The sequence below is a fragment of the Equus asinus genome, chromosome 3, assembly GCF_041296235.1.
Source record: "Equus asinus isolate D_3611 breed Donkey chromosome 3, EquAss-T2T_v2, whole genome shotgun sequence".
Lineage (NCBI taxonomy): Eukaryota > Metazoa > Chordata > Mammalia > Perissodactyla > Equidae > Equus > Equus asinus.
The window spans coordinates 150,034,307-150,059,768 of record NC_091792.1 but is presented as its reverse complement, the minus strand read 5'-3'; the positions used below and the strand labels follow the sequence as shown (position 1 = coordinate 150,059,768).

Below are 25,462 nucleotides of genomic sequence, written 5' to 3'. Positions count from 1 at the left end.
GAGAAACTGTGCTCCACCCCAGGGGACAAAAATGAAGATGGTGGACTTCTGCAGATCATGAAATTAAGGGCTCACCTTTTAGAGCCACACTTGAGAACTTGAGGCCCATTCTGTGATGACATATACGATTGAGTAAAGCAGACATCTCTGTACACTGCAGTCTGATTTCTCTACATAGCTATGTCTATATATCAATAAAAATATATTATTTATTATATAATATAAATTTACAAAAAATATATATATCAATAAAAATGCTGACTTGCACCTCCAGCATGAGATGTTTACTTCTTTTTTCTTTGCTTTTTTTTGCTGAGGAAGATTTGCCCTGAGCTAACATCTGTGCCTATCTTCCTCTGTTTTGTATGTGGGTCGCCACCAGCCTTGTGGCTGATGAATGGTGTAAGTCTGCGCCCAGGATCTGAATCTGGGAACCCTGGCCGCTGGGTGGAGCACGCTGAACTCAACCATGAGGCCACGGGGCCGGCCCCTTTACTTTTGATTTTAAGGTTGAAAAGTAGTTTCACGAAGCGTGCCCCCAGACTTCTCACTGCCTCTCTCCGTTTTGTCTTATTCGAGGGGCTCGTCGGAGGTGCTGATCTCTGAAACAGAGAGAGGGAAGAGAGTTGAGTTATAAACTCCTCCAACGTCTGTTTCAACTCTCGAGTTCTCTAACTCTGCCCCCTCTAAACAAGAGGCTGTTAGATTTTTAATCTGGGATTTCCTGAACTCTTAAAGTAACGTTTCTTGAACTGGAGTCTATATTGCTAAGAAGCATAAAAATAATTTTGGAGGCTTGTGAGTTCTGTTTGAGACTCTTTCGCGTTTTTGGTGATTAAATAAGAATATGCTATGACGGCGTCTGGTGTTTGGTGGGTACTCAGCATATGTTAATTTGTCTTTTCTGCCAGATCTTTGGTTGTGGGACATTCTCTTATTCTTCCATCTCAGGCAGACGGCTCTCCTCCACCCCTTGTCCCCCTCGAGTCCTGCATATGCCGCTAAGGACAGAGGTAGAAGAATTTTATAGGGAGCTGGAATCTGGAACAGGAAACTTCTGAGAAGGCCCCTGCCTTAAATAAATGCAATTAAACATAATCCCCTGAATGAAAAACGAAATAGCCACGCAGCACCTTTTCTCTAAACATCCCATCACGGTGCCCCAGAAATTTTGACTGACATCGAAGTTCATAATGTAATAACTTTTTTTCCTTAAATATATATTATATGGAGAAAGCCAGGCTGATGATGGTTTCCTGGCACAGCCTTTGAAGACAGCGCAGTTGAAACGTCCTGTGCCGATGGCGGAAGTGGAAGGGCATCCGTGGAGACAGCCCTCCTGAGAGCCAGGCGCATGTCACAGGTTACCTCATTTCATCCTTGCAAACCTCCCAGGAGTGAAGTGTTATCGTCTCCTGTTTATAGATGAGGAAACTGAGGCTGGAGCAGTTACTAGGCTGCCTCATAGGCGATGATGCTGTGGTAGTGTGGTGGGAACCTGACCTGCAGGCTCACACGGACACGGATCCAGTCCTGGCTTTACCACTCACTAATTGTGTGACCTCAGGCAAGTTACTTAATGCACAGTCTTAAAGTTTCCTCCTTGCTGGACAATGGTGGTATCTATCTGTGGCACAGCCTGCAGGCTGACCCCTTCTCTAGAATTAAAACTACGATTTTAGATGTGTAATGGCCATCAAAATTGAAGACTGCATTTCTCACCTTCCGTTGCAGCTAGGTATGGACATGTGACTACATTTTAGCAAATGAGAGAAGAGCTTCTAGTACCTGTCCTTAAAAGGCAGGTGACACATGTCCATTGCTGCTGCTGCCTTTTCCTCCTCTTTCTTTTTCTTCTTTCTCTTCCTCTTTTTCCCGCCTAATCTTTCCTGCTGGCTGGAATGTAGTCATGATGGCTGGAATTGGAGCAGCCATTTTGGCCTGGGTAGATGGGTCTCTGACATGTGGAATGTCATACCAGTCCCAGATCCTAGCCTCTAGATTGATATATGAGCTAGAAATAAAATTCTACCTTAAGTCCCTGAAATTTTAAGTCTTATTAACTCAAATCAAATCCTGATACACTTGCTCACGGAAGTGTTATAAGATTAAATGAGATATGCATGTGAAGCATACATTAAGCCCTCAGTAAAAGCTACCTGTTATTGTTTTTACTGCAGCCCACCCAGATATTAGGTGACCGGTCTGGAATTTTGTCCTGTGGCTGTTTTACATCAAAGCTATTATATTTTCTAGGCTGGTTCTTCCTAGGTCCATCCAAAACTGAGAGCAAGAAGAAGCTCATATTGCATGTGGACAAGGAGATAAGCAGGGCGTTAACCCCCAGCCTGTGTCTGTGCCCTAGATCTGACCCCACGCAGCTGTGTGTTCTCACTGCCCAGGCATGGCACATACTGAACGTCCTTCGGGACTTTGTGAGGATGAGCTGGATTGCTAGGTTAGTGCACGAGGTGTGGGACACGCCCACTTCTGCTGGCTGGGCATGACTGCTCACAGCCAGGAAGGTCTGGGCCAGGGGCACAGGAAGAAAGGAAGGACTTATAACACCGGTATTGACTGAGCCCTTGTGCTGTGCTGGGCACTGTTCTGAAAGAATTTAATGGGTGTTTTATTTAATCCCAGGACATCTGTGTTAGGTAGATACTTGACAGATGAGGAAACAGAGGTAGAGAGAGGTTGAGTGACTTTCCTAAGGACATACAGCATAACGGGCAGAGCCAGCATTCAGACAGGCAGCCTAACTCAAGGATCTCCCTCCCTGCCCTAAACAGAAGGGCTTTCCCCTGTTTCCTGCCCCCAAAAGAGCAGGGAGGCTTCTGCAGAAGGGCTGCTGCCTCACCAATATTCTCTGAGTCCTTGGCTTACTGGGCGGAAGCCAGTCTGTGTCAGGAAGGCAGGAGACCCTCTGGGATGGCCTGCTTTGTGTGTGCTCTGCAGAGGGAAAGCAGGCTCAGAAAGGAATCGAAAACTAGGGGTCTCATCTTTACTTCCCCCAGGTCAAGCTGCCTGACCTGGTACTGGACCTCGGGTCCCCACTGCAAAGGCTGGAGTTTACCCTCTTGATGATGACCGAGATCTCCCAGTGGAAACCCACTTCTTTGCCCTGAAGGAATGATGGGCTTATGTGCACTGTTAGCATTAACACACAAAGAAAGTCCCAACTGCTATTTTCTCTATGACCTCTTCTCTCTCCCCTCCATTGTTCTTCCTCGCCTGCCTGCTTTCTCACTGCCAAGGGCTGTTTGGAGGGGATGTGGAGTTGAAATTTCTATTTCAGAGACTTTTCTCCTTCTTTGAGGCCAGCTCAGAGTTTTCCAGAGTGATTTTTCAAAAATGAAAATCAGGGGCCATCCCAGTGGCCTAGTGGTTCAGTTTGGATGCTCTGCTTTGGCAGCCCAAGTTCGGTTCCCAGGCGTGGACCTACACTACTCTTCAGCAGCCATGCTGTGGCAGCAACCCACATATAAAATAGAGGAGGATTGGCAATAGAGTTTAGCTCAGGGCCAATCTTCCTCAGCAAAAAAAAAAAAGAAAAAAGAAATAAAAAATCAGCCAAGGCCACTTCCATGCTTTGAACCATCCTATGGCTTCCCACTGTTATTAGAGTAAAATTTGAAATCATTTTCTTCGTCTGAAAGACCTAAGTGATCTGCCTCTCAATTATTTTTCTGACGTGATTTCTCACCACTCCCCTTGTTCCTTTACACTGTAGTCATGCTGTGCTTCTCTCAGTTTCCCCCAATCGGCAAGTTCTTTCCTGCCTCAGGGCCTTTGCACTGCAACACCCTCATCTGGATTCACTCCTTCTCAGCATTTAGTCTCAGCTTAAATGACCTCGCAGGGAGACCTCCCCTGATCGGCCTCCCTAAAGTGTCACGGCCTCAGTATTCTCCTGGTGGCCCTCTCCAGTGATTTCTTGTATACGCATGGTCATGTGTGCTTATTTTGTTCACTCATTTGACTGTTCTTGCACTGCCTGTCTCCCTAACCAGAGTGAGGACCATGAGGGCAGGGACCTTGTAGGGCAGGGAGGGGAACGCTCATGGCATAACAGTGTTGCGAGATCAGCCGGGATGATGTGTATAGACTACTTGGCACCCAGTAAATGCTCCCCACATGAGATTTTTTGGGTAATTATGCCCCCAAAATATGTTTGGAATCTGATTATTCATGTTTTATTTTATTTTCCATGTTCTATTTCAAAGAGATAAAGACTGTCAAAAGATACAGGAGGCGTTCCTGAAGTCCTTTCTTTCCAAGGACCCTTGCGACGCCACAGAACAAGACTATCAACCGCTCATAGAGCTGGCAAATCAGACCGTACCTTGCAACAAGGTAACTGGAGCAAGTTTTTGATTTTAAAGCTGAGGATAAAAGCCAGAGAGAAGAGGTCACAGGACCAAATTTTGACCAGGATGAGGGAAGAGGAAAATCTGGACATTAGAGTGTAGGTGTGGTTGGCACGGATAGCGTTTGTGGGGCTACTTGGGGACCAGGATATCATCCAGACTTAGGAACCCTGGGCAAGGGAGGAAAGAGCAAGAAGTGGGGACACAGAAAGAGGAAAGGAGACTCAGCCAAAAATCAGGCAAAACAGACCCAACACGAAACCCAACCCAGCCCAAACAAAAGTCACCCAGCCTTATATAGCTACAAAATTCTCCCCTGCCTTCTACTAATAATAGTAATAACAATGCCAATTTGCCTTTGCAGAATGCCCTCTTTGCTTCAGAAGGACTCTCTTAAGCCTTATCCTGTTAGGTCCTCACAGTCATCCTGTGCAATAGGCAGGGCCGGTGTCGCGTCCCCATTTCACAGAGAGAAAACTGAGGCTTGGTGAATTTAGGTGACCAGGGATTGCTGGAGTTTGATGGTCTTGAAAGTGACCAGTTGAAAGGTCAATGGCACAAGATTTGGAGCCAGAGAGACCTAGTTTTAATACATTGGTGATGCTGGAAAAGGTCAGTAATGTGCTGCATCTTTTCTAAGGTCAGTGTTTAAGGTGAAAACTTAATGTGCCCCAAATCCTCTTTGTGAAGCCCTTAAGCTGTTGGCAGATTACAGCCTCTGGTCGCATCGTCAGAGCTGGAGTTACTATGGAGCTCCTGCTGGGCGCACCAAGCACAAGGCTCTTCACAGAGGAGCTGCTTGGTAAATAAACACCCAGGTGACCCTTGTTGAATAAGTGACATGCCACAGACATGGGACTCAGCCCTTCATTTGCTGCGTCTCGTTTACTCTCCTCAGCATCCCAGGAGTTCCTTACAATTGTTGTCTTTTCCATTTTACAGATGGGGAGAGTGAGGCTTAGTGATGCTTTGGTTGCCCAAGGTCAGACAGCTAGGAAGTGGTGATGCTGGGCTTCATCAGGAGGTGGACTCCAGGGCCCGTGCTTCAGACCACGCCCTCCACCACCTCCTCCTAAAAATGCGTAGATCCACGGAGCAGAAGATTGTTCTGAAATTTGACTTTCTGTGCCTTTACAAAGGGACCTTGAAAAAAACCTCACCACATTTGTTCTTTCCTTTTCTTTTTTTTTTTTGTGGGGATGGGGGCCATTTGAGGAAAGAAACAGGGGTTGGGGCTCTTTAAGAACCAAGGAGCGCTTCTCCCAGAAATAGCATGGAGACAAAATCATTTTGCAGAGAGCTTTAGGAAGGTTGGAATTTCTTAATGCCTTCTCCAGATGTGTTCCACTTGTATGTTTATTATAAGATTTTGATCAATGGCTTTCAAACTTTTTTTACTGCAATCCAGAATAATAAACTCATTTTACGCTGTGAGCTAGAAGACACAGACACACACACACATGCGTGCGCGCACGTTTTCCGTCACACACAGAAAGCCCTGGTGCACTCGACAACATTTACCCTTCCTATGTGTGATTTTCTCTATTTTCTATGTTGTTCCTTCATTTTGAAAAATGTAGGTCTGTTCTTTTGACTTGCTAAATTGATCTCAGTAACAGATTGTGTTTATTCTTCCTTAGACAGTCTTTTGGAGCAAAACAAAGGAGTTGGCGCATCAGTACACGCGGGTGCAGCAGGCATTGTTCACCCTGGAGAACACGCTGCTGGGTTACATTGCTGACGATCTCAGCTGGTGTGGAGACTCAGGCTCTTCTGGTGAGGATCTGGGCTGTTCGGGATTGCCCCAGCAATTCACCCTTTCTGTCCCATCCCGCTCCCACTGCCTGCGCCCAGCACACTAACACACCCTCCTTTCTGGCTGGACTGTTGTAAGGTTCTCGCTGCTCCCTCCTTACTCCTTTGGGTCAGCCTCCATCTGGCCACCACAGTGGGACTGTTTCTGCCTCTTACCTAAAACCTAAACAGCTCTCTTTCGCCTCTAGGATGAAGTCCAAATTTCTTACCATGGCCTGGCCTCTGTCTTTCATCTGCCTTGTCTTCCATCATCCTCGTCCTCCCCTCCTCCCTTCTGCCCTGGCTGTGCTGATCTAAGCCCATTAGGCTTTCTCACAACTCTGTGCCTTTGCACGTCTTCTCTCTGCATGGAGCACCTTTCTCTTTCTTGTCTGTCTGAAGACTCCTATTCATCCTTCAAACCCAAGTTCAACATCAACCTTCGCTAACGGTGCTGCACCCCCAGCCCAGGTTGATCTTTCCCCGATGGATTTGACTATACTAGATCATGTGGTCTCTGAAGGCAGGGCCTCTATCTGATTCATCTCTCTATCCCCAGGAACTAACACTCAATGGATGTTCATACAGTCCAATGCAATGGATAAAGAAAATGTGATATATATACATATATATACATACGTACAATGGAATATTATTCAGCTTTAAAAAAGAAGGAAATCCTGTCATATATGACAACATGGATGAAATTGGAGGGCATTATGCTAAGTGAAATAAGCCAGACAGAAAAAGACAAATACTGTGTAGTATCACTTATATGCGAACTCTAAACAGAAGAAGTCAAACTCAAAGAAACAGAGTAGAAAAGTGGTCTCCCAGGGCTGGGGGCTGGGGAACACAGGGAGAGGATGGTCAAAGGCTACAAACTTTCAGTTGTAAGATGAATAAGATCTGAGGATCTAATGTATGACATGGTGACTGTAGTTGATAATACTGTATTGTATAATTGAAATTGCTAAGAGAGTACGACTTAAATATTCTTACCAAAAAAACAAACAAAAAAGAAAAAGAATAAAAAAGAATGTGAGGTGAGGTGATGGATGTGTTACTTGATGACTAGGGATCTTTTCACAATGTGTGCACATATCAAATTATTACATTGTACACTTTAAATATCTTACCATTTTATTTCTCAATTATACCTTAATAAAAACCTAAGAAGAAGAAATGTTTGTGCATTCAGGCAGATATCCTTGGGAGAAGTAACACGAGAACTGCGCGTTCACACACTGTGCCTGCTGTACCTCACCGATGGCTGAGCCTGTCTGGACAGGGAGAGTGTGGAACGACTCTGAGGCCATCTGAGCCTGAGGGCGTGGGGACTAAGGGTTGGGGGAGAAGCTGTCAACAGGAGAGGAGGACTGGTTGGCCAGGGTAGCCCCTGAGGGCCCAGTTTTCTCTCTAGTTCTTCCTGGGTGCGGGGATCACGTTGGGGGCTCGTCTCTGTCGGATGAGCTTTGCTGCAATTTCCCAGAATGATGACTCAAAGCGGGCACTGTGTTCCTGTCTGGGATTCGGAGGGTCAGGCAAGGACTTGGAAGCAATCCAGGGGGCACTTAGTTAAACTGGGTGGAGATGTGTCCATTCTCCAGCCTCCATCTTGCCAGCAATGCCATTGGAAAGTGGCTCCACTGTAATCCAACAGCCGGGGAGAGCGGAGCTTAATTATACCCTTTCTTTCCTACTTTAATTATTTTCCATAAACTATGTCTTTTAGAAATAAACTATCAATCTTGTCCAACCCGGAGGGACAACTGTAGCAGCAACCCTGTTTCTGTGTTCTGGAACACGGTTTCCAAAAGGGTAAGTACTAAAGGTGAAATTCTAGAATTTTGGAGACCAAAGAAATTAAGAGGTCATCCAGTCAGTGGTGGGTTTTACTTCTTTTTGGATCACACTTCCTTTTAGGGACAAAAGTTTGAGATTCTTTCCTGCGAAAAATGTTCATAAGCGCATCCCAGAAGATTTTCATGTAGAATTTAGGGCATTCTTGGAGGGTCCATGGGCTCCAGTTAAACAATTCTTGCTCTCTGGCTTTGGCTGCAGGAAGCTCGGGCTTGGTTTAATCCTCTGATCCAGGTATGGCCAATCTTAGATTCCTGGAACAGTGTTAATAATCTATGTTTATAGACCACTTCCTGTGTGCCGGGCACAGTCCTCAGGTCTTTTAATCTCACAAGAATGCTATGAAGTAGGTACCGTGAGTTTCACACTCAGTTTATAGATGACAAAGTGGAGCCACAGGTAAATAAGCAGCCTATGAAATGATGAGGTTAGTAAGCAGCAGATCTGGGAGTTTATCCCAAATTGTCTGAGTGCAGATCCAGAATCTGGGCTGGGGAATTCATATCCTTCCTCTCTCTCTTCTCTCTGTCTACTTATGACTTGACTCCAAGCTGCCTTTGTGTATATTTATTTTTCTTATAAGTTGTTTCTTCACAAGTGGGCTATGAAAAAAAGGGAAAGAAAGGGAGGGAGAAGGAAATGAAGGAAAGAAAAAGAGGGAGAAACTAAAACTATACTACTTTTAATTCTCCAAAATTAAATTTAGACATCTGAAGAGCTGGGCTAATGGAAACTCACATTTGTTAAGTGCATATTTATGACAAGTTCTGGGCAGGGGCCTTACATGTGTCAACCCATTTAGTGCTCACAATAGGTGGTGTGGGAAGGTACACATCCCCATGGTTCAGGTGAAGAAACTAAGATTCAGAGGTTAAATGACTTGTCCAAGGTCAATGGGCTAGTAAGTAGTAGAGCTTAGAGGCTGACCCACCTTAAGGAGTGTGGTAGAGACAGGGAAATAGCCTGGCGTTTGAAGTAAGAAAACCATTACCCTTGGGCAGATTCTTTAGTCATTCTGACCATTAGATTCCTCATTTGTCAAGTGGGGATAAAAACAGTGCCTGTCCCAGGGCCGGTCTGGTGGCGCAGTGGTTAAGTGCGCACTTTCCGCTTTGGCGGCCTGGGGTTCGCTGGTTCGGATCCCGGGTGCGGACATGGCACTGCTTGGCAAGCCATGCTGTGGTAGGCATCCCACATATAAAGCAGAGGAAGATGGGCATGGCTATTAGCTCAGGGACAGCCTTCCTCAGCAAAAAGAGGAGGATTGGCAGCAGATGTTAGCTCAGGGCTAATCATCCTCAAAAAACAACAGCAAAAAACAGTGTCTGTCCCATAAGGTTACTGCAATGTTTAAACAAGATACCACTATCCCATGAACTCACTCAGAAGGCATTCCTTTCATAAATTCTTGTTTAGTTCCTACTACGTGCGGTGAAAAATCGGAGGCACTGTAGAGTTTGTTGTTGGTGGGTGGTTGTTTCCTTCTGCTGAGAAACGTATTTATTTGATCACTCTATGATATGTTCTGGGGCAGTGCTATTGCTAAAAACTTTTAAAGCCAAGTCGTATGTTATGTGTCAAGCGCTTCCTAGTGTTCCCCGCACTGCCCTTGGAGCTGGAGCACAGCGGGGAAGGTGGTGGAAGGCGCCCTACATTGTGAGCTGCCCTGGGACCACCCTTGTCTTGGCCAAATGCTCATTCATGTATGTAGAAATCCGTCTTTTATCAGACTCGATCCTTTCTTTTTTTCACAATAAAGGCAGCACTGCTTGGGCTTTGAATCCCCGTCTCACTTCCTAGCTTCCTAGTGACATGACCTTGGGGCAAATTGACCCCATACTTACCTCGTGGGGGCTCTTGACAGTTAGGTGTTTCAGCGTCAGCGCTTGGCACCCTGTAAGCACCCTGTTGAGTTAGCCCTGGAGATTGATAGTAACTGGGCCTCTGTCCTCTGCTCATCACACCCTGTGGAAAGAGAAAAGCCATACTGGATTTTCACAGTTCAGTTTCACATTGTTCAGTGGTGTTTTATCACCTGCAGAATAGAGGCCAGAGTCCTTGGCAAAGCATTCACGGCCCTCCATGAACTAACTTATCTACCCAACTCAGCATCCACTGAAGTTTCTCCCCAAACACGACTGTTCTCTCAAACTCCAGGCCTTTCTGTTCGCAGCTGCCTCAGCCTTTACCAGGTGAATCCTGTTCATGCTTCAGGACTTGGCTTTTGTTGCCTCTCTTACATGTTTTCTATTCTTTCCTAATCTCCATCTCAGAGTATTTGGACTTCTTTCTTCCTCTTTCCCGCCTTTCCTCCTTCTCTCTTTTCCTTCCACAGATTTTCCCTGGGCGCCCACTCTGTGCCATACACTGGCTATGAGGCTCCTGGGCTGTAGTGACAAGCAGGACAGCCAGGCTCATGGCTCTCAAAGAGCTCGCAGTGCCAGCAGCTAACCCCATGTTGAACTCATCATCACAATGAGATACATGATGGATAATGTGAAAAGGGGGCCTGCTCTGGTCCCAGGGGCCTGGGTGGGCCTCCTGGAGGAAACATGTAGATTTCTTTGTTTCGTCCATTTTGTTTTTTTCCCATTGCCTAGCAAAGATTCCCGCTGGATGTTTCTCGCATGAAGAAATAAAATTCCTTGCTCAATAATACTCATTCATTCATTCATTCCTCATTTCTCTTTGTGCCTGTGCAGGCCTGGGTGTCACCTTCTCTCCTGAGTTTCCCCTTTCCTGATGTTCCCCATTTCCCTGAGACCTGAATCGTCCACCCTGCTCCCGCTCAGTGAAATGTACAGTGTCCACAGTGCGTGGCACCAAAAAGGGCTTTCATCTTCCTCCACCAGTGACGCTCCTCTCACTCACCTGGACTTCCCACTTCTGAGCCACCACTTAAGCAACCCCGCGAACAATGCCATTGAGCTTCATTGTTCTAACACAGATGGGAGCAACTGCTGCTGGAACACTCAAGCGAAGCACAACCCTTGCAGTAGCTTGGGATGAAGAATACATAGACCTGGCACTACTGAGCTCGAGCCATCCAGGCTCTTCCCTCCTTGCTTTGCTAGCGCTGACAGCTGTTTTGGAGGGAACTGCTGGGGTGTGGCCATTAAGTTTGCATGCTGAGGAAGGGTGGGCTTTATTTTTTTTTTTTTTAAGTTTGCAGAAGATGCCTGTGGTGTGGTCCATGTGGTGCTCAACGGGTCCCTCAATGAGGCCTTTGATAGAAGAAGGTACTCATTTCTTTGCATCCTATTTGCAAGGGTTAGCACAGCCTCCTATTGGATATTTCATTCCTAGAAGAATATGCTTTTCATGGTTAAGGTCAGTACTGAAGATTTGGGCTAAAGAAGGTAAAATTTTTGAATTCTATGGAGAGATTTGTCTAAGTCAGTGCTTTCGTCTGGTTTCTCCTTTGTGTAAAATCCTCTAAATCTCCTAATGGTTCCTGCACTGTGTCCAGCTCCTCCTCTTGACTTTTCGAGCCTGGTGTAATTTTCTCAGCTCCCTCTCCCATTACACTCCATCCTGCCCCTTTCCCACCTTTGCCCATCCTCTTCCCCCATAGGACCTGCTCCGTCCCTCCTTCTGCCTGTCTAACTCCTCACCATCCATGAAGATCTGGCCTGACTCCTCTCTCCTCCATGAAGGGTGTGAATCCCAATTCAGCAATAAAACTGGTGTTGGGAATGTCAGGGGCTGTGTTGGGCTCTTGGCCTTCCTTGTCTCTTTGAACGCACTGTCAGCAATTTGTTGCAGTGGTTAAAAGCAGGGATTCCAGAGGTTACAACGTATTACCCGTGTGACCTTAAGCAGGGCACCTAACCTCTGTGAGCCCCTGTAGTGTGTACCTGAGGAGGGGATGGCGATATGAAGATTAACTGAGATAATGCATGAAAAATGCTGAGCTCTGTCCCTGACAACAGAGAAGGTGCTCGATGAGTATCAGCTATTATTCTCTCATTGAATCCACACCCCTGAACCTGGCCACACCAATGCCTTCCTCCTCTGACTGCATTCTGTACTTAGAGTTTTTACCCCATTGATTACCTTTTCCGTCTTTGTTCTCTAATCTTTACCTGGATTGAGGAGGGAGTATATATTAATGTGCTCCCAGCACCTTAGGTACCTCAAATTAATTCTGTTTCTCTCCTGTTTTGATATTTAACTCCACAAAGAGGCATTTGTCCTCTTGTCTTCTTCTGACCCTAACCATGTGGGCTTTTTGGTTAATATTCCAGAATTTTATAATCTGATATTAGGGATCCAAGTACTTGCAACAGGAGCGGCAGCTGTCAGAGACTCATGGGGAGCGTTCAGGACTGGGGTTCAGGCAGGACACCAGGGTCTTTCAAAGCAGTGCTTCTCAACCCTCCCTGAGATGTGGGTTGCCTGGGGACAGTTCAGCTGCACCTTCTGATTCAGTAGGTGGTGTTGGGCTGAGAGTCGTAGTTTTAACTAGCTCCCAGGTGATGCTCATTAAGTTGGTGTACGGTCCACTCTTGGAACAGCAAGTACTTAAAGAATGAACGTCAATGCACAGATTAGGAATCTCATGCTGAGAATCCTATTCATTGAGGGTCATGTTGAATGCATGAAGGTGGCTGTTGCTATTGCAAACCATGGGTCAAGTCCAAAGGGTAGGTTCTAACCAAGGGTGCCCTGCCTGCAGGCTTTTCACAGGGGCTCTGGGTGCCTGAACAATTTAATCTGGGATTCACAGTGTTCTTTGTCTCTCATATCTTAGCACTTTTGGACGTGTGGAAATCCATAATTTGCATCCAAAGAAGGTTCATACACTACAGGCCTGGGTGATGCATGACATTGGAGGAGTTCGCAGGTATATGTTACTGCTTTGTACCCATATAGTCTCAGGGTTATTTTAGGAATCAGTCCACGAAAGAATCCACAGTCACAAGAACACACTGAGAAAAGACTGGCTCAGGAAATGAATGGGGCCTTACTCTACATTCAGCCCATCCCACAGCCTCTTAATTTTATCTCTGTAGTAGGTATCTACCTAGTTCACACCTTTGACCTGTGAGCTCTTAGAAGCCACCTCGCTTCACCTTTTTATCCCAGGGCCTTGCCCAGAGCCTGCTACCTAGAAGAAACTAAGAGACTCAAGAAAAGTTTGTGCGATCTTGTTATTTGGCACTTTCTTCTTTCTTTCCTAGTGACTCATGTTCGAGTTCCTCCATACGTGATCTGAAATCGATTATAAGTGAAAGGAATATTACATTTACCTGCCAGAATAACTACAGGTAATTGATTTCTTCTTGAAGAAGAAATGGTGTCTCGCCATCTGCAGGCATTTCCCCTTGGGCTTTGATGATGATCTTGGATGGTGACCTATGGTGACCTCAGTTCCTCCTACAGCCTAGCCCAGAAGGTGTTTTCAGCCAGTGGCCTTCAATTCACCTCCTTTCTCCTCTCTTCCCCTGAGCCCCCCAGCAGTGATATGCCTCTGAAGCTGACCTAGGCTTTGAGGGCGTATTTCCTGGTTTCCCATGACCTAGGGCTTACAGGCCTGCTAGCTTTCAGGAGAAGACGCACATTTTGCCGAATGCAAATGATTTGTAAAATCCTGTGACTTGACATAATTTTGCACGTGAAGTTTCTTTAGTTTGACCTCAGTGTAGATACCTAACACTTGGTAAATTGCCAAATGGCAGTTTACCAAGCTTTATCTTTCTTTAATTAAAAGATATAAAATCTTTTAAAAAAATTACCAGTAATATAGGTTTATTGGAGAAAAGCTTAAAATTACAGATAGGTATTTATTTTTAAAGTCACCTGCAACTCTGTTATCAAGACTGGGACCTCCTCACTCACTTTTAAGTAGTTGTGACCAGTACTTAATATAGGTGTGGGTTCCTTGCTAGAAGCACCTTTGAAGATTTTCCCATATATGATAGCTTACAAAAAGACCGATACAGAGAAGAAATTTTCTCAAAGAATGTAGAAGTGGAAATGCTGGAATACTTTTCCCTTCTTCTTGTCACTACCCTCTCCCACCAACCATATCAGAAAGGCAGAAGGACAGATTCAAGGAACGTTCACTGAGACCTTTTGTCTCCCAAGTGACCTGACCTGACAAGAATTCCCCATCAGTCAGCTGGCTCTAGAAAATAACATGAGCCTTCTACAGCAGTTAGATGGGAAAACAGACAGAACAAAGGAACAGCTATAAAAACAAACATGGCCGACATCTGACCCGTCTAAGTTATTCAAAGGTATTTTGCATTGGGAACATAGAATACTAAAACCTGGGAGGAGGTTGGGGGATGTAGATGAGTCTTGTCTCCAACACTCTTTTATCTTTTTTTTTATATTAACCATTCTCCTTTCTTTCATTAATGGCCTACTGCAGGCTCCAGGTAAGCTCACTCATTCTCCATCTGGGAAGAATATATAACATAACCTTCCATCTGGCCTTGTACAGTGGCCCACAGAGGAAGGAAGTGATTTGTAAGCCAACACCTGTCATTCAGAGCATCAGTTCATGTGACCTTAAACTTGGGGCTCATGTTTGAAACCACTGTTCGTTTTCTCCAACCACGGGGTTGTAATATATTCAGCATGGCTCTTTGAATCACCTGCCCCGCAGGGCCCCTTGTATCTAAGAGTTCTGTGGCTTTGCGATCCAGCTGCTTGTTTCTAGGGGAACCCAAAGTGGATGTCATGGATATAGACATAGACTGTCGTATAAGTCACTCTATCCCAAACATACCTTCCAATTGTAGCAAACTTTTGTCTTCCTGTTTTGGTGTGATTGTTTAAAGAGCAAACAGGAATGTAATTACATTTGTATAGATTAGACCTCCTACTGATTTCACTATTATCCCTTAATAAATCCCACCGCTCAGAGGCAAACATTGTTAACATTTGGCTGTATATTCTTCAAGTCTTTTCCTTTTTTTCTCACATATACACTAGAAGTCCTAATAAAATACATACAGAATTTCTTAACATGTTTTAACTAATGGAGTGAAAAGAAGGTAACAATATTTTTTTGGATTATCATAAAAATATCAAATGGTCAGCATGCTTTTTCTGGTTAGTTCCCTCTAATGGCATATTAAAAACAATCAACTAACGGGCACATTTCTCCCTCTACGTTACTTTAAAATACACTCTGTCTCTATCCATCCAACATATGAAAAGTGTGTCTATTTTATTGAGACATTGAATATGAATGTTTACCTCCTTATGGAGAAAGCTCATCTGAATAGCATAATTGTTGCTTCTTTTCCAAAATTGAATTCCCAATAAGTTAGAAACTAATAAAGAAGCATATTCATATTCTCTTCACTTAATATAAAGCAAAGGTGACTTCAAAAATCCTAAATAATCTTAGAAGGATTCTTTTCCATAGGAAGAGGATATCCATCCCCCCCCCCCCCAAGAATGTATTCATGTCGGGTATCCTAGGTTACTGTATTGGTGAGGATGGAGTGACTCTAAACTTAGAGTCACTGTGCCCAACTGGTCATGATGGTTGGCTAGAGATGAGCCTGAGATGGCCCATCCCAGAAGCCCAGGGATGCTGGTAGCTGCGTCTAAAGATCTCTCTCTTTCTTGACTTACAGTTAGCAAAATCAGATTCAGTTCCAGTTTAATGAACCACTTTCCCCATTATCCACTCCCCTCCTCCAAGTGCCAGACACTCCAGTTGGACCCTGTCACTTTGTTATCTTATATTTATGACAAATGAGAGTCATTCACCTGCTAGATATTTATCTTGGATTAGTTCTGTGCAAAGGAAGTGTTATTCTCCAGCTGATGGCTTCCAGCCTTTGCCCAGAGTCTATAGCCTCTGTGCCACCTCTGATGCTTTGAGCCAACACCCCTCAAGGAGCTTTTGAAGAGAAGAAAGCAAATCATCAATGGAAAATATGGGGGTCCCTCATCTCGGGTTTCTCCTTCTGCTGTTTTTGATCATCAGCTGACATTCATAGCACATATCTGTGACATACAAGAGCCAGACATTTGTTTTCATCTCCACATATTATCATCAAGCATGCCTTCTCAGTATTTATTTCTATGGCTTTACAAGTGAAATGAAATGAAACTGGACCAGACTTTAAGTCATTCCATCTTGCACTTGACCTTTCTCCGTGTTGACACTGTGAGAGAAGCTTGCATGGGTGCTAAGTGTTCCATGCGTACTTTTCTTGCTGACGAAGGGGCTACTTTCATTGGTGAATTGAACCATAGATGTATTGAACTTCCTCTTGATCTATTCTTTTGCTTTCTTTCCATAGGCCTGTCAGGTTTCTTCAGTGTGTGAAAAATCCTGAGCATCCATCTTGCACATCTGGGATATGAGCCAATCGCATGGTTGTTTCAGATCTTTGAGCCCTTGCAGTCTACATCAACGTGCATGACTCAGTAGACACTCTGGTGGAGAACAAAGGACTTGAAGGGATCCTCTGTCATAGCGTCAACACCAGAGATGGAAGCCTTTTCCCCTAAAGTCCTAAAAGGACTCAAGTTACCGGCATAGTTTTTATTTTGATAGCTTAAAAATCAAGAAAAAAATTAATTTTATAAAATTAGAATGAAATTTTTGTATTAATTTATTTCATTTTAACTTTCATATGATGCTTTTATGTTGTTTGTATGTTGATAACATTCTTTCTGTTGAAAAATGACCACATCAAACCTCTCTTATTGGTAGAGGCAAGGGAAGAAAGGTAAATGCTCAAGCTGTTCAGAAAATGTTACATTTCCAATTGAATGACCTTGTGTTGATATATTTTTGTACCCTTCCTATGGAGAGTTAAATTATAAATGCCGTGGTTATGGGTCATTTGGGAAAAGTATTCTGTAGGATATAAGCTACCCCTCTACTTGGTGCTTTAGTTCCAATCCTTCCAACAGCCCTATAAAGTTGATATTATTACCTCGCATTTGTTAGATGAGAAAATGGAAGCTCAGAGAGGTTACATAATTTGCCTAAAGTCAAGGTAGAGGCTGAATTTGAACTCAGCTCTGTCTGACTCCAAAGTACCTGTGCTCTCTCTTTTAAGATATTTTTGGTATTTCTCAATACCAAACTGACAGTGCCTTATGTTCTCTTCTAATAAATGCATGTTGGATTAAATTGAATACTGTAGAATCTGGAATGTGATTTTTCTGGATGGCTTCAGATGCATGTTTTCCCTCCTCTTCCTCCTCCTTGTGTTCATTGTCTCACACATGTAGTGGGCAGTTAAAATAGATTTGTTCCTGGTACTGCAGTTTATGTTTTGCCCTTTTTTCTTGATCAGTCTTGCTTGGGGATTATCACTTTTATTACTTTTTCAGGAACCTAATCTTTAGCTTTGTTGATTTTTTCTTTCTATTTAATTGGTTTTCACTCTTCTCTTTATTATTAGAGATATAGAAATTCCTTCTAATTTCTTTGGGTTTCTTTATTGAGCTTCTTGAGATGGAAGCTTAGAGCATTGATTTTTCAGCCTGTTTTCTTTCCTTATACATACATTTCAGTACTACAAATTTTCCTCTGAGTGCTGCTTTAGCTGCAGCTCTTAAATTATGATGTCTCTTTCATTATCATTCAGTTAAAAATACTTTCTAATTTCATTGCTATTTAGAAAGATGTTGCTAAATTTTTAAACATCTGGAGATTTTCTATTGTTTTTTTAAAAACATAGATGCGTTAAATGAGGAATTAAAAAACTAATTTGATACTCCTTTGGGGAACCCACTTTGTTTGTCAAAAACATCATAAATTTTGGAGTCAGGCATTTCTGGATTTGTATTTTGGCATCACTCTGTGATCCTGAACAAAACACCTAACCACTCTGAACTTAAGCTTCCTTGCCACTCAAATAAGGGTTATGAACTTACCCCTGTTAAAGTGGGGTGAGAAGTAAAGAAGATGACAAAAGCTGACAGTCTGGCGCAGTGCCTTGTATGGAAGCAAGCACTCAACCAAGGTTGGCTCCTTTTCTGCCTGCCCCTGGTTGACAATCTAGTTCTCTTCAGGAGCCCTTGCACCTAAAGCCCCTGTGGTCAGTCCAGGGATTGTTTACTAGCCCCTTCTGAACATCTCATGGGAATGTGGTCTTGGCTGAACATTAGGATTGGTGCTTGGGGCCAGTTCAGACTTGCCACAAATTTCAATTAACTCTACCTGCAGAATGTCTTCAGAAATAAGGTTCTACTAATCCACTGGGTGATCTGGCTGTTTTTCGCTCCAGACTCTGCTTTATTATTGGGCTAGCTTGCTGATTTCTGGACTTTCTAATATACTTTCCTTGTTCACCAGGATACCCCTTGGAGTGGCTGCCTGTGCCAGAAAAATTTTGTTCTTTACGTACACTTCCAAAGATGAAGCAGAGTAGAAATTAATTTGTAAGATGCTTCCCCCAAGAAGACTCATTTGAGTGTTCAAGTTCAAAGTTGGTGGAGACCTAAGAGGTGGCTGGTCCTAAGGTTTTCACACTGTGCCACAGAGGGCCTCAGGGAGTCCTGGAGATGGCTAGGGGCTGGGTGCTCTTTTCTCCCTGTACCACCTCTGTATCCTCACTACCATGATGCCCCTCTCTCTCTAGTTCCAACTCTGTACCTTTGCCATTGACCATGCAGCTATCTCTAGCCATGAGGACTTTCTGGCCTACTGATATAAATAGATCTTCCATATCACTCTTCTTCTAAGTGATGTCTCTACTGAATGACTGATAGCTCATAAACTGCATGCTTTATTCATAACCCTGCTACTCCCTGTGTCCCAATGCATTATTATTTGTTCTTGAAAATCCTCTTACCAGCCGAACTTGCATCCACCATCATACTAACTCAAAGGCTGCGGGAATGACCCAGGCCCTAATTTCCATTTTCTAATTCCCTAAGACTATTTTTTTCCTGTAATGGTTCCTGACGTTATAATGTTTGAGGCACACTTTTAAATACAGTTCTGAAATTTTAGACTGAATACTTTAAAGGATACACACACACACACACACATATGTATGTGTTGGTGTGTACAATATATGTATATACTTTCGTAATTCAAAAACCATTTGTCTCAATCCACAGTAATTCCTCATTCAATGGATTCTCCTTTAGCCCTGCATCACTGTGTTGACTTGTTTAGTGTCTTTTATATACCTGGTAGACAAAGCCAGGTGTATATCAAATATTTTGGCATAACACATTCTTGTTTTGGCTTTGGCTTTGGCTTTGGCTTGACAGCTTTCTGTGCCTTTAGCTCTCATTGGAAACAAGCTCAGCCCATGTCTGCACACTCCCTGATAGATGGATGCAGCAAGAGTAGCGTCGCCTTACTTCTTGGCATCCCACTGCTCTTTAAAACAATTCCTAAGACTGTGACTTGCGTTTCTTGCGTAGAATCTGTACTGCATAGAAGGAGACTCTGTTTTGTTTGTTTGTTTGTTTGTTTGTTTGTTTGTTTTGAGGAAGATTAGCCCTGGGCTAACTACTGCCAGTCCTCCTCTTTTTGCTGAGGAAGCCTGGCCCTGAGCTAACATTGTGCCCATCTTCCTCTACTTTATATGTGGGATACCTACCACAGCATGGCGTGCCAAGCGGTGCCATGTCCGCACCTGGGATCTGAACCAACGAACCCCAGGCCGCCGAGAAGCAGAACGTGCAAACTTAACCGCTGCACCACCGGGCCGGCCCCGAGACTCTGTTTTTGTGCATTTTTAAAAGGCGAGTAGTTATATGCACTAGATAAATGTTACGTATGGCAAATTAAAGTTGTATAAAGTAAAATGTGAAAGTAAACCTAGAGTATGATATAACTTTAAAAGACGTTTTATAAATGCAATTAACTCAGACATTTGCCACAGTTTTTTAAAAATAAGCAATTAATCTATACTACTAAGAATCATCATTTAATGTGTGTGTATATATACATATATATATATTTTTTAACAATCCATCAGGGGCTTAGTACCTGGGTGCCACCCCAAGAGGCAGTGGTTAGCTGGCTCTCAGCGCACGCACGCAAAGTACAGAAGGCTTTGAACTAGTCCCTGATAGAGCATTTATCCTTGAACTTGACTCACATAGGTGCACATTGCCATTCTCATCCTCTGATCGACGTGCAAGTGGCACAAGCTAGTGAAAACCATGGAATTAAGAGACAGTTTATTAACTGGGCAAGTTCCTGAACGTTTGTGAATCTCCAATTTGGAATGTATTGTTAACAGACAAATGAATTATACAAACAATAAAAGAATAATAAAGGACTTTGTGGAATTACTCTTTTAAAAACACTTGTCTCTGCAAATTCTGCATGACCTCACTTATATGTGGAATCTAAAAAAGTTGGACTCATAGCAAGAGCGAGTAGAATGGTGGTGACCAGTGGCTGGGGTTGGAAGTGGGGAAGATGCTGGTCAAAGGGTGCAAATTTTCAGTTAAAAGATGGCTAAGTTCCGGAGACCTCATGTACAGAGTGGTGACTATAGTTAATAATACTGTATTGTATGCTTGGAATTTGCTAAGAGAGTAGATCTCAAGGGATCTCGCCACGTGCACAAAAGGTCACGATGTGAAGTGATGGATATGTTAAGTTGCTTAATTGTGATAATCATTTCACAATGTATACGTATACCAAAACATCACATCGTGCACCTTAAATATGTATTTATTTGTCAGTCATACCTCAAAAAAGCTGGGGAAAAAACCCTAAAACAGTTATCTCTTGGGTGAAAGGAAGAATTAAATAAGTTGATGATGGACTGCCAAAGGCAACAGGTCTTCTCATTTACCCCCACCCCAAGATCAAGGGAGTTGGGCAGGTAACGAGAGGACAGATCGTCATGCTGGGTGTGTCATGTGGGTGAGGGAGGTGGGAATAGATGCCCAGGAGAGGTCAAACTTATAGTCTGTTGAAGCCCTGAAAGTGCTCACTCCCTCCTCTTTATCCTTAGAGACATCAGAGAAGCAACAGTGCTGTTTGCTCTTCAGCAAGAACCTCAGATTTGAGAATCACATGAGGACACACCCTTGTTCTCTATTAACAAAACTCATCTTGAGGGGCTGGCCCCATGGCTGAGTGGTTAAGTTCGTGCGCTCCGCTTTGGCGGCCCAGGGTTTTGCTGGTTCGGATCCTGTGTGTGGACATGGCAGCGCTCGTCAAGCCATGTTGAGGCAGCGTCCCACACAGCACAACCAGAGGGACCTACAACTAGAATACACAACTATGTGCTGGGGGGCTTTGGGGAGAAGAAGAAAAAAAAAAGATTGGCAACAGTTGTTAGCTCAGGTGCCAATCCTTAGGGGGAAAAAAAAGAAAAGAAAAAAAAAAGAGCTACATTTCAAAAAAAAAAAGTAAAGAAAATTCATCTTGAGACCTTCCAGGAGTCTATGTAATAACACAGTGAAATGCGTAATTCTTAATAATGTATATAAACGTGAAACAACGTTTAAAGGCTTGACACACAAAGCAGACCTGTAGAGGAGAGAAAACTAACATGTGTTGTACTGGGCACATCACATATTACATCAGCAAGAATACAACTCTGGCTGGAAATAAATTTTCCAGAGAATATCAGATGCTCATAGGTTCTCCAGGAGGGCAAGAAAATAGTTTGGAAACCACTTAATCAAGAGCACATCCAAAATCACTCCACAGACTGGTCAGGTAGACAAGTCATTCTTGCCCTAAGGACACTCAGCTGTCACTATGTCACCACCAGACGTGGCCACTGATGTTTCTGGGAAGAGAAATAAACACAGCGGATGGCGCATGGTAGATAGCATATGGAGTGTGGTGCCTGCCTCCTTGGTTTACCAATCTCAGATTCACAGTCGCATAGATCCGTTTGATGTACGGGGCCTAATGCATGTAAAATGCCAGAACAGAGCTCAGTTTCTCTACTTGTAAAATGGGGGTGATGGTAGTGCCTACCTCTTTCACTTGTTTCGAGACATACAATTCTCAGAACAGTGTTTAACACATAGAGCTCTATAGCGTTGGCTTTTTACGTTAAAAAAAAAAATGTTGGAACCCATTTTTATTCTGGAGGAAATTCCTTGATAAGCCTCGTTGGTTTAGAAGCTGAGACCCTGAGATTCTGGGAGCGATGGAGAAGAGGTTGGGGAATGGCCCTCTTGCCAACCAGCAGGGTCAGCCACACTCTCACAAGCTTTGGCTCGTCCTAGATGGTTAGTATCTGCCCACCTGAGAGGACTGGGCCAGGTGTGCTCCGAAAGCCTTCACTAATGGGGCCGGCCCGCTGGCGCAGCGGTTAAGTGTGCACATTCCGATTCCTGGCAGCCCGGGGTTCACTGGTTCGTATCCTGGGTGCAGACATGGCACAGTTTGGCAAAAGCCATACTGTGGTAGGCGTCCCATGTATAAAGTAGAGGAAGATGGGCATGGATGTTAGCTCAGGGCCAGTCTTCCTCAGCAAAAAGAGGAAGATTGGCAGTAGTTAGCTGAGGGCTAATCTTCCTCAAAAAAAAAAAAAAAAAAACCAAAACGACAGCCTTCATTAAGAGCTGGCTCCCATCCTGAGCTGGATGTTGACAAACAGTATCAATAGGACCCTCTCCCCCTGCCAAATCTAAGAATTTCACATTTGTAATTTTCATTCTTTAAGCTCACCAAGAGTTCAACAACCTCCCCTGGCATTGACCAGGGGCCCACTACTCTGGTGACAGTAAAGGTGCGCAGCTCTCCTTGGTAGAATGAGATCAGAAGACAAAATGTCCTGGAAGTACAAGTTCCCTCCCAGTATAATGAGCAAATGGAAAGAACATTGCAAAAGGGTAAGACTGAGAAGAAATGGGGTAGCTAACCCACGCCTTCGGTGCAAGAACAAATCTCCCTTTGTGAATGATACTTAGCAACCAGTCCAGTTTCCACAGACTTGTCCTCCAGGGACGTTCCCTGAACGGGTAGAATAATCAGTTCCAAGTTGACTGCTGGAGGGAGAAAAGCCCCTTCGGGAGCCACTAAGTCTCAGTCCCTCTTAGTTGCTCAGTCTTATGACTTAACCTGGCCCTGGGCCATAGAAGTCACAAGCTGCTCCCGGCACAGCTTCCTTGGACTGGCGATGGGGGAGGAAGGAAGCACTGTGGGGTCGCGTTAGGTCCTTCCTACCGTCAGCATTCTAGAACGTGGGGATAAGTCACTGACTCCGGGCTGTCAGATGGGATCATTTTAAAGACCTGTTGTTTTTTTGTGTTACCCATGATCATTAACACATCAAATGCTTTCACAGTAAAAGTAACAAAACAGACATTTCTGTAATAACTTATTGCAGAAGCATGACAGAATCATGGGGGAATGTTACGGGTGCAGAGCAATGACTCAACCTCTTCCCTTGACTAGTGAAGAAACTGAGTCCTCCTGGGAGTCGTAGAGGGTGGGTGTTGAGTTGTAGGCAGTAGCTTAGGAACCAAGGTTTTCCTTACTCGATGGCTCCCTTTTATACGACAAAGCCTAAGAAACCTCAACTGAGAGTGGTGAAGATTGCTGACTGTTGTGTAATATCTTTTTCTGGTAATAAGTAGTATTCTCCCCCCCCCCCCTCATTTTTAATTAGGAATGTGGTTTCCTGGCCACGGAATATATTCCCATCTCAGCAGCGGGCTCTGGCCCATGGGAGGTGAGTGGACATGATCAATGCAATTGCCTGGTCATTGTAAAGACAAAGACACTTGCCTGGGATTTCCCTTTTTTCCCCTTTCCTTTGCTGAAAAACACTGAAACTCCAGCAGCAGCCTTAGACCTAGAGCTGGAAGCCCCAGGTAGAGGATGGCAAATCTGAATGGTGATAGAGCAGGGACTTCTCCTTCCCTTCCCCCATCCTGATCCACTTTCACCCAGAATCTCAGTGCCATGATGGCAAGCTTTGGTCTGTTTTGTTCATTGCTTCATCCTCAACCCCGGGCACACAGTAGAAACTCAAAAGTATTTGCTTTCAGAGCTCTTGTCTCTAGGACACTATTGGATTCTTGCCTCAGCATCTCAGTTCCTTCTTCCAGACTTGGCTTTGCTGGCTGCTTCAGCCTCACTATTAAATAATTGATTTACTATTTACTCATTCAGTCACCAATATTAGTTGATCCTTTTCTTCGTGCTAGGTGCTAGTGATAGAATATTGATAGAAACAGACATAGGCTACCTTTGGGGAGCTTATGGCCTATCCCTGTGGATTCAAGCGGGGATCTCTTTCCTGCAGCTCGGACTTGGCCAAAGGCATTCCCTTATCCTTCTTGGCAGCAGCCCACTGTGTTTGCTGGGAAACGAGTCTTTCAGGAGGGCTGGGAATGAGATGGGTGAGACTGGCCAGGACATAGACGGGCGCCACGAGCACAAAGCACACTGCTGGATGGCAGGAGGTGGATGACAAAATCTTCCAAAAGGGGAGGTTGATAGTTTTCCTTTAAAATGGTTTTATTAACCAAGTTACTGTTTCTTCAATGTAAGCAATACAGATAATAAAAAATAAAAATAAAATCATTGATGATCTTACCACCCAGGGGTAATCACTGCTAACATCTTGTGTATATATTGTACACTTTTCGTGGTAACCACGTATTTCATATAAATCAGACATGTACCTCCTAAGAAACAGTTTTTTCACATTTTAGAATTTCTGAAACCAGGATGTATCTTAGAATGAATGTATTTAGAAAGCAATATGTCATGGTTTAATTGGCAGTGTCTTTCTTCTTAATGATGAATAAATTAGTTCATCTTATAATTGATGACATCTTAGATCTAATGAAATAGATATACATTTAGAGAAATGGGATCATGCCATATTACCTTACAGCGACCTGAAAATTTCAATTACTATGTTATGAACATTATCCTACATCAATAAATAGGGTTCTGGGGCTGGCCCCGTGGCCAAGTGGTTGGGTTCGCATGCTCCGCTGCAGGCAGCCCAGTGTTTTGTTGGTTCGAATCCTGGGCACGGACATGGCACCGCTCATCAAACCACACTGAGGCAGCGTCCCACATGCCACAACTAGAAGGACCCACAACAAAGAATATACAACTACGTACTGGGGGGCTTTGGGGAGAAAAAGGAAAAAATAAAACTTAAAAAAAAGTTTTTTAAAAAAATAAATAAATAGGGTTCTACATTGTCATTTTTAATTTGTGAAGAATATTCCACCACATGGTTATATCGTAACTTACTTATCCATTCCTTATTTTGACATATTTATTTTATTTCTATGTTTTGAAAAGAGCCATAGTGGTGCCGGCCTGGTGGTGTAGTGGTTAAATTCGCATGCTCTGCTTTGGTGGCCCAGGGTTTGTGGGTTTGGATCCCAGGCACGGACCTATGCACTGCTCATCAAGCCATCCTGTGGTGGCATCCCACATACAAAATAGAGGAAGACGGGCACAGATGTTAGCTCAATGACAATGTTCCTCAAGGAAAAGAAGGCTGGCAACAGATATTAGCTCAAGGCCAATCTTC

At 43.9% G+C, this 25,462-nt stretch overlaps 1 protein-coding gene across 1 annotated transcript in view; it reads left to right on the top strand.

Annotated features, from left to right (window-relative positions):
* CD38 (CD38 molecule) overlaps positions 1–20,260 on the top strand; it is a 50,378-nt gene extending 30,118 nt beyond the window's left edge. The window contains exons 2-8 of the mRNA XM_014834742.3: positions 4,227–4,356; positions 6,011–6,146; positions 7,900–7,985; positions 11,193–11,266; positions 12,781–12,873; positions 13,211–13,297; positions 16,301–20,260. Of these exons, the coding sequence (XP_014690228.2) occupies positions 4,227–4,356; positions 6,011–6,146; positions 7,900–7,985; positions 11,193–11,266; positions 12,781–12,873; positions 13,211–13,297; positions 16,301–16,364 (670 nt within the window). The 3' untranslated portion in view covers positions 16,365–20,260. The remainder of the gene's footprint in view (positions 1–4,226; positions 4,357–6,010; positions 6,147–7,899; positions 7,986–11,192; positions 11,267–12,780; positions 12,874–13,210; positions 13,298–16,300) is intronic.
* Positions 20,261–25,462: the final 5,202 nt, after the last annotated feature.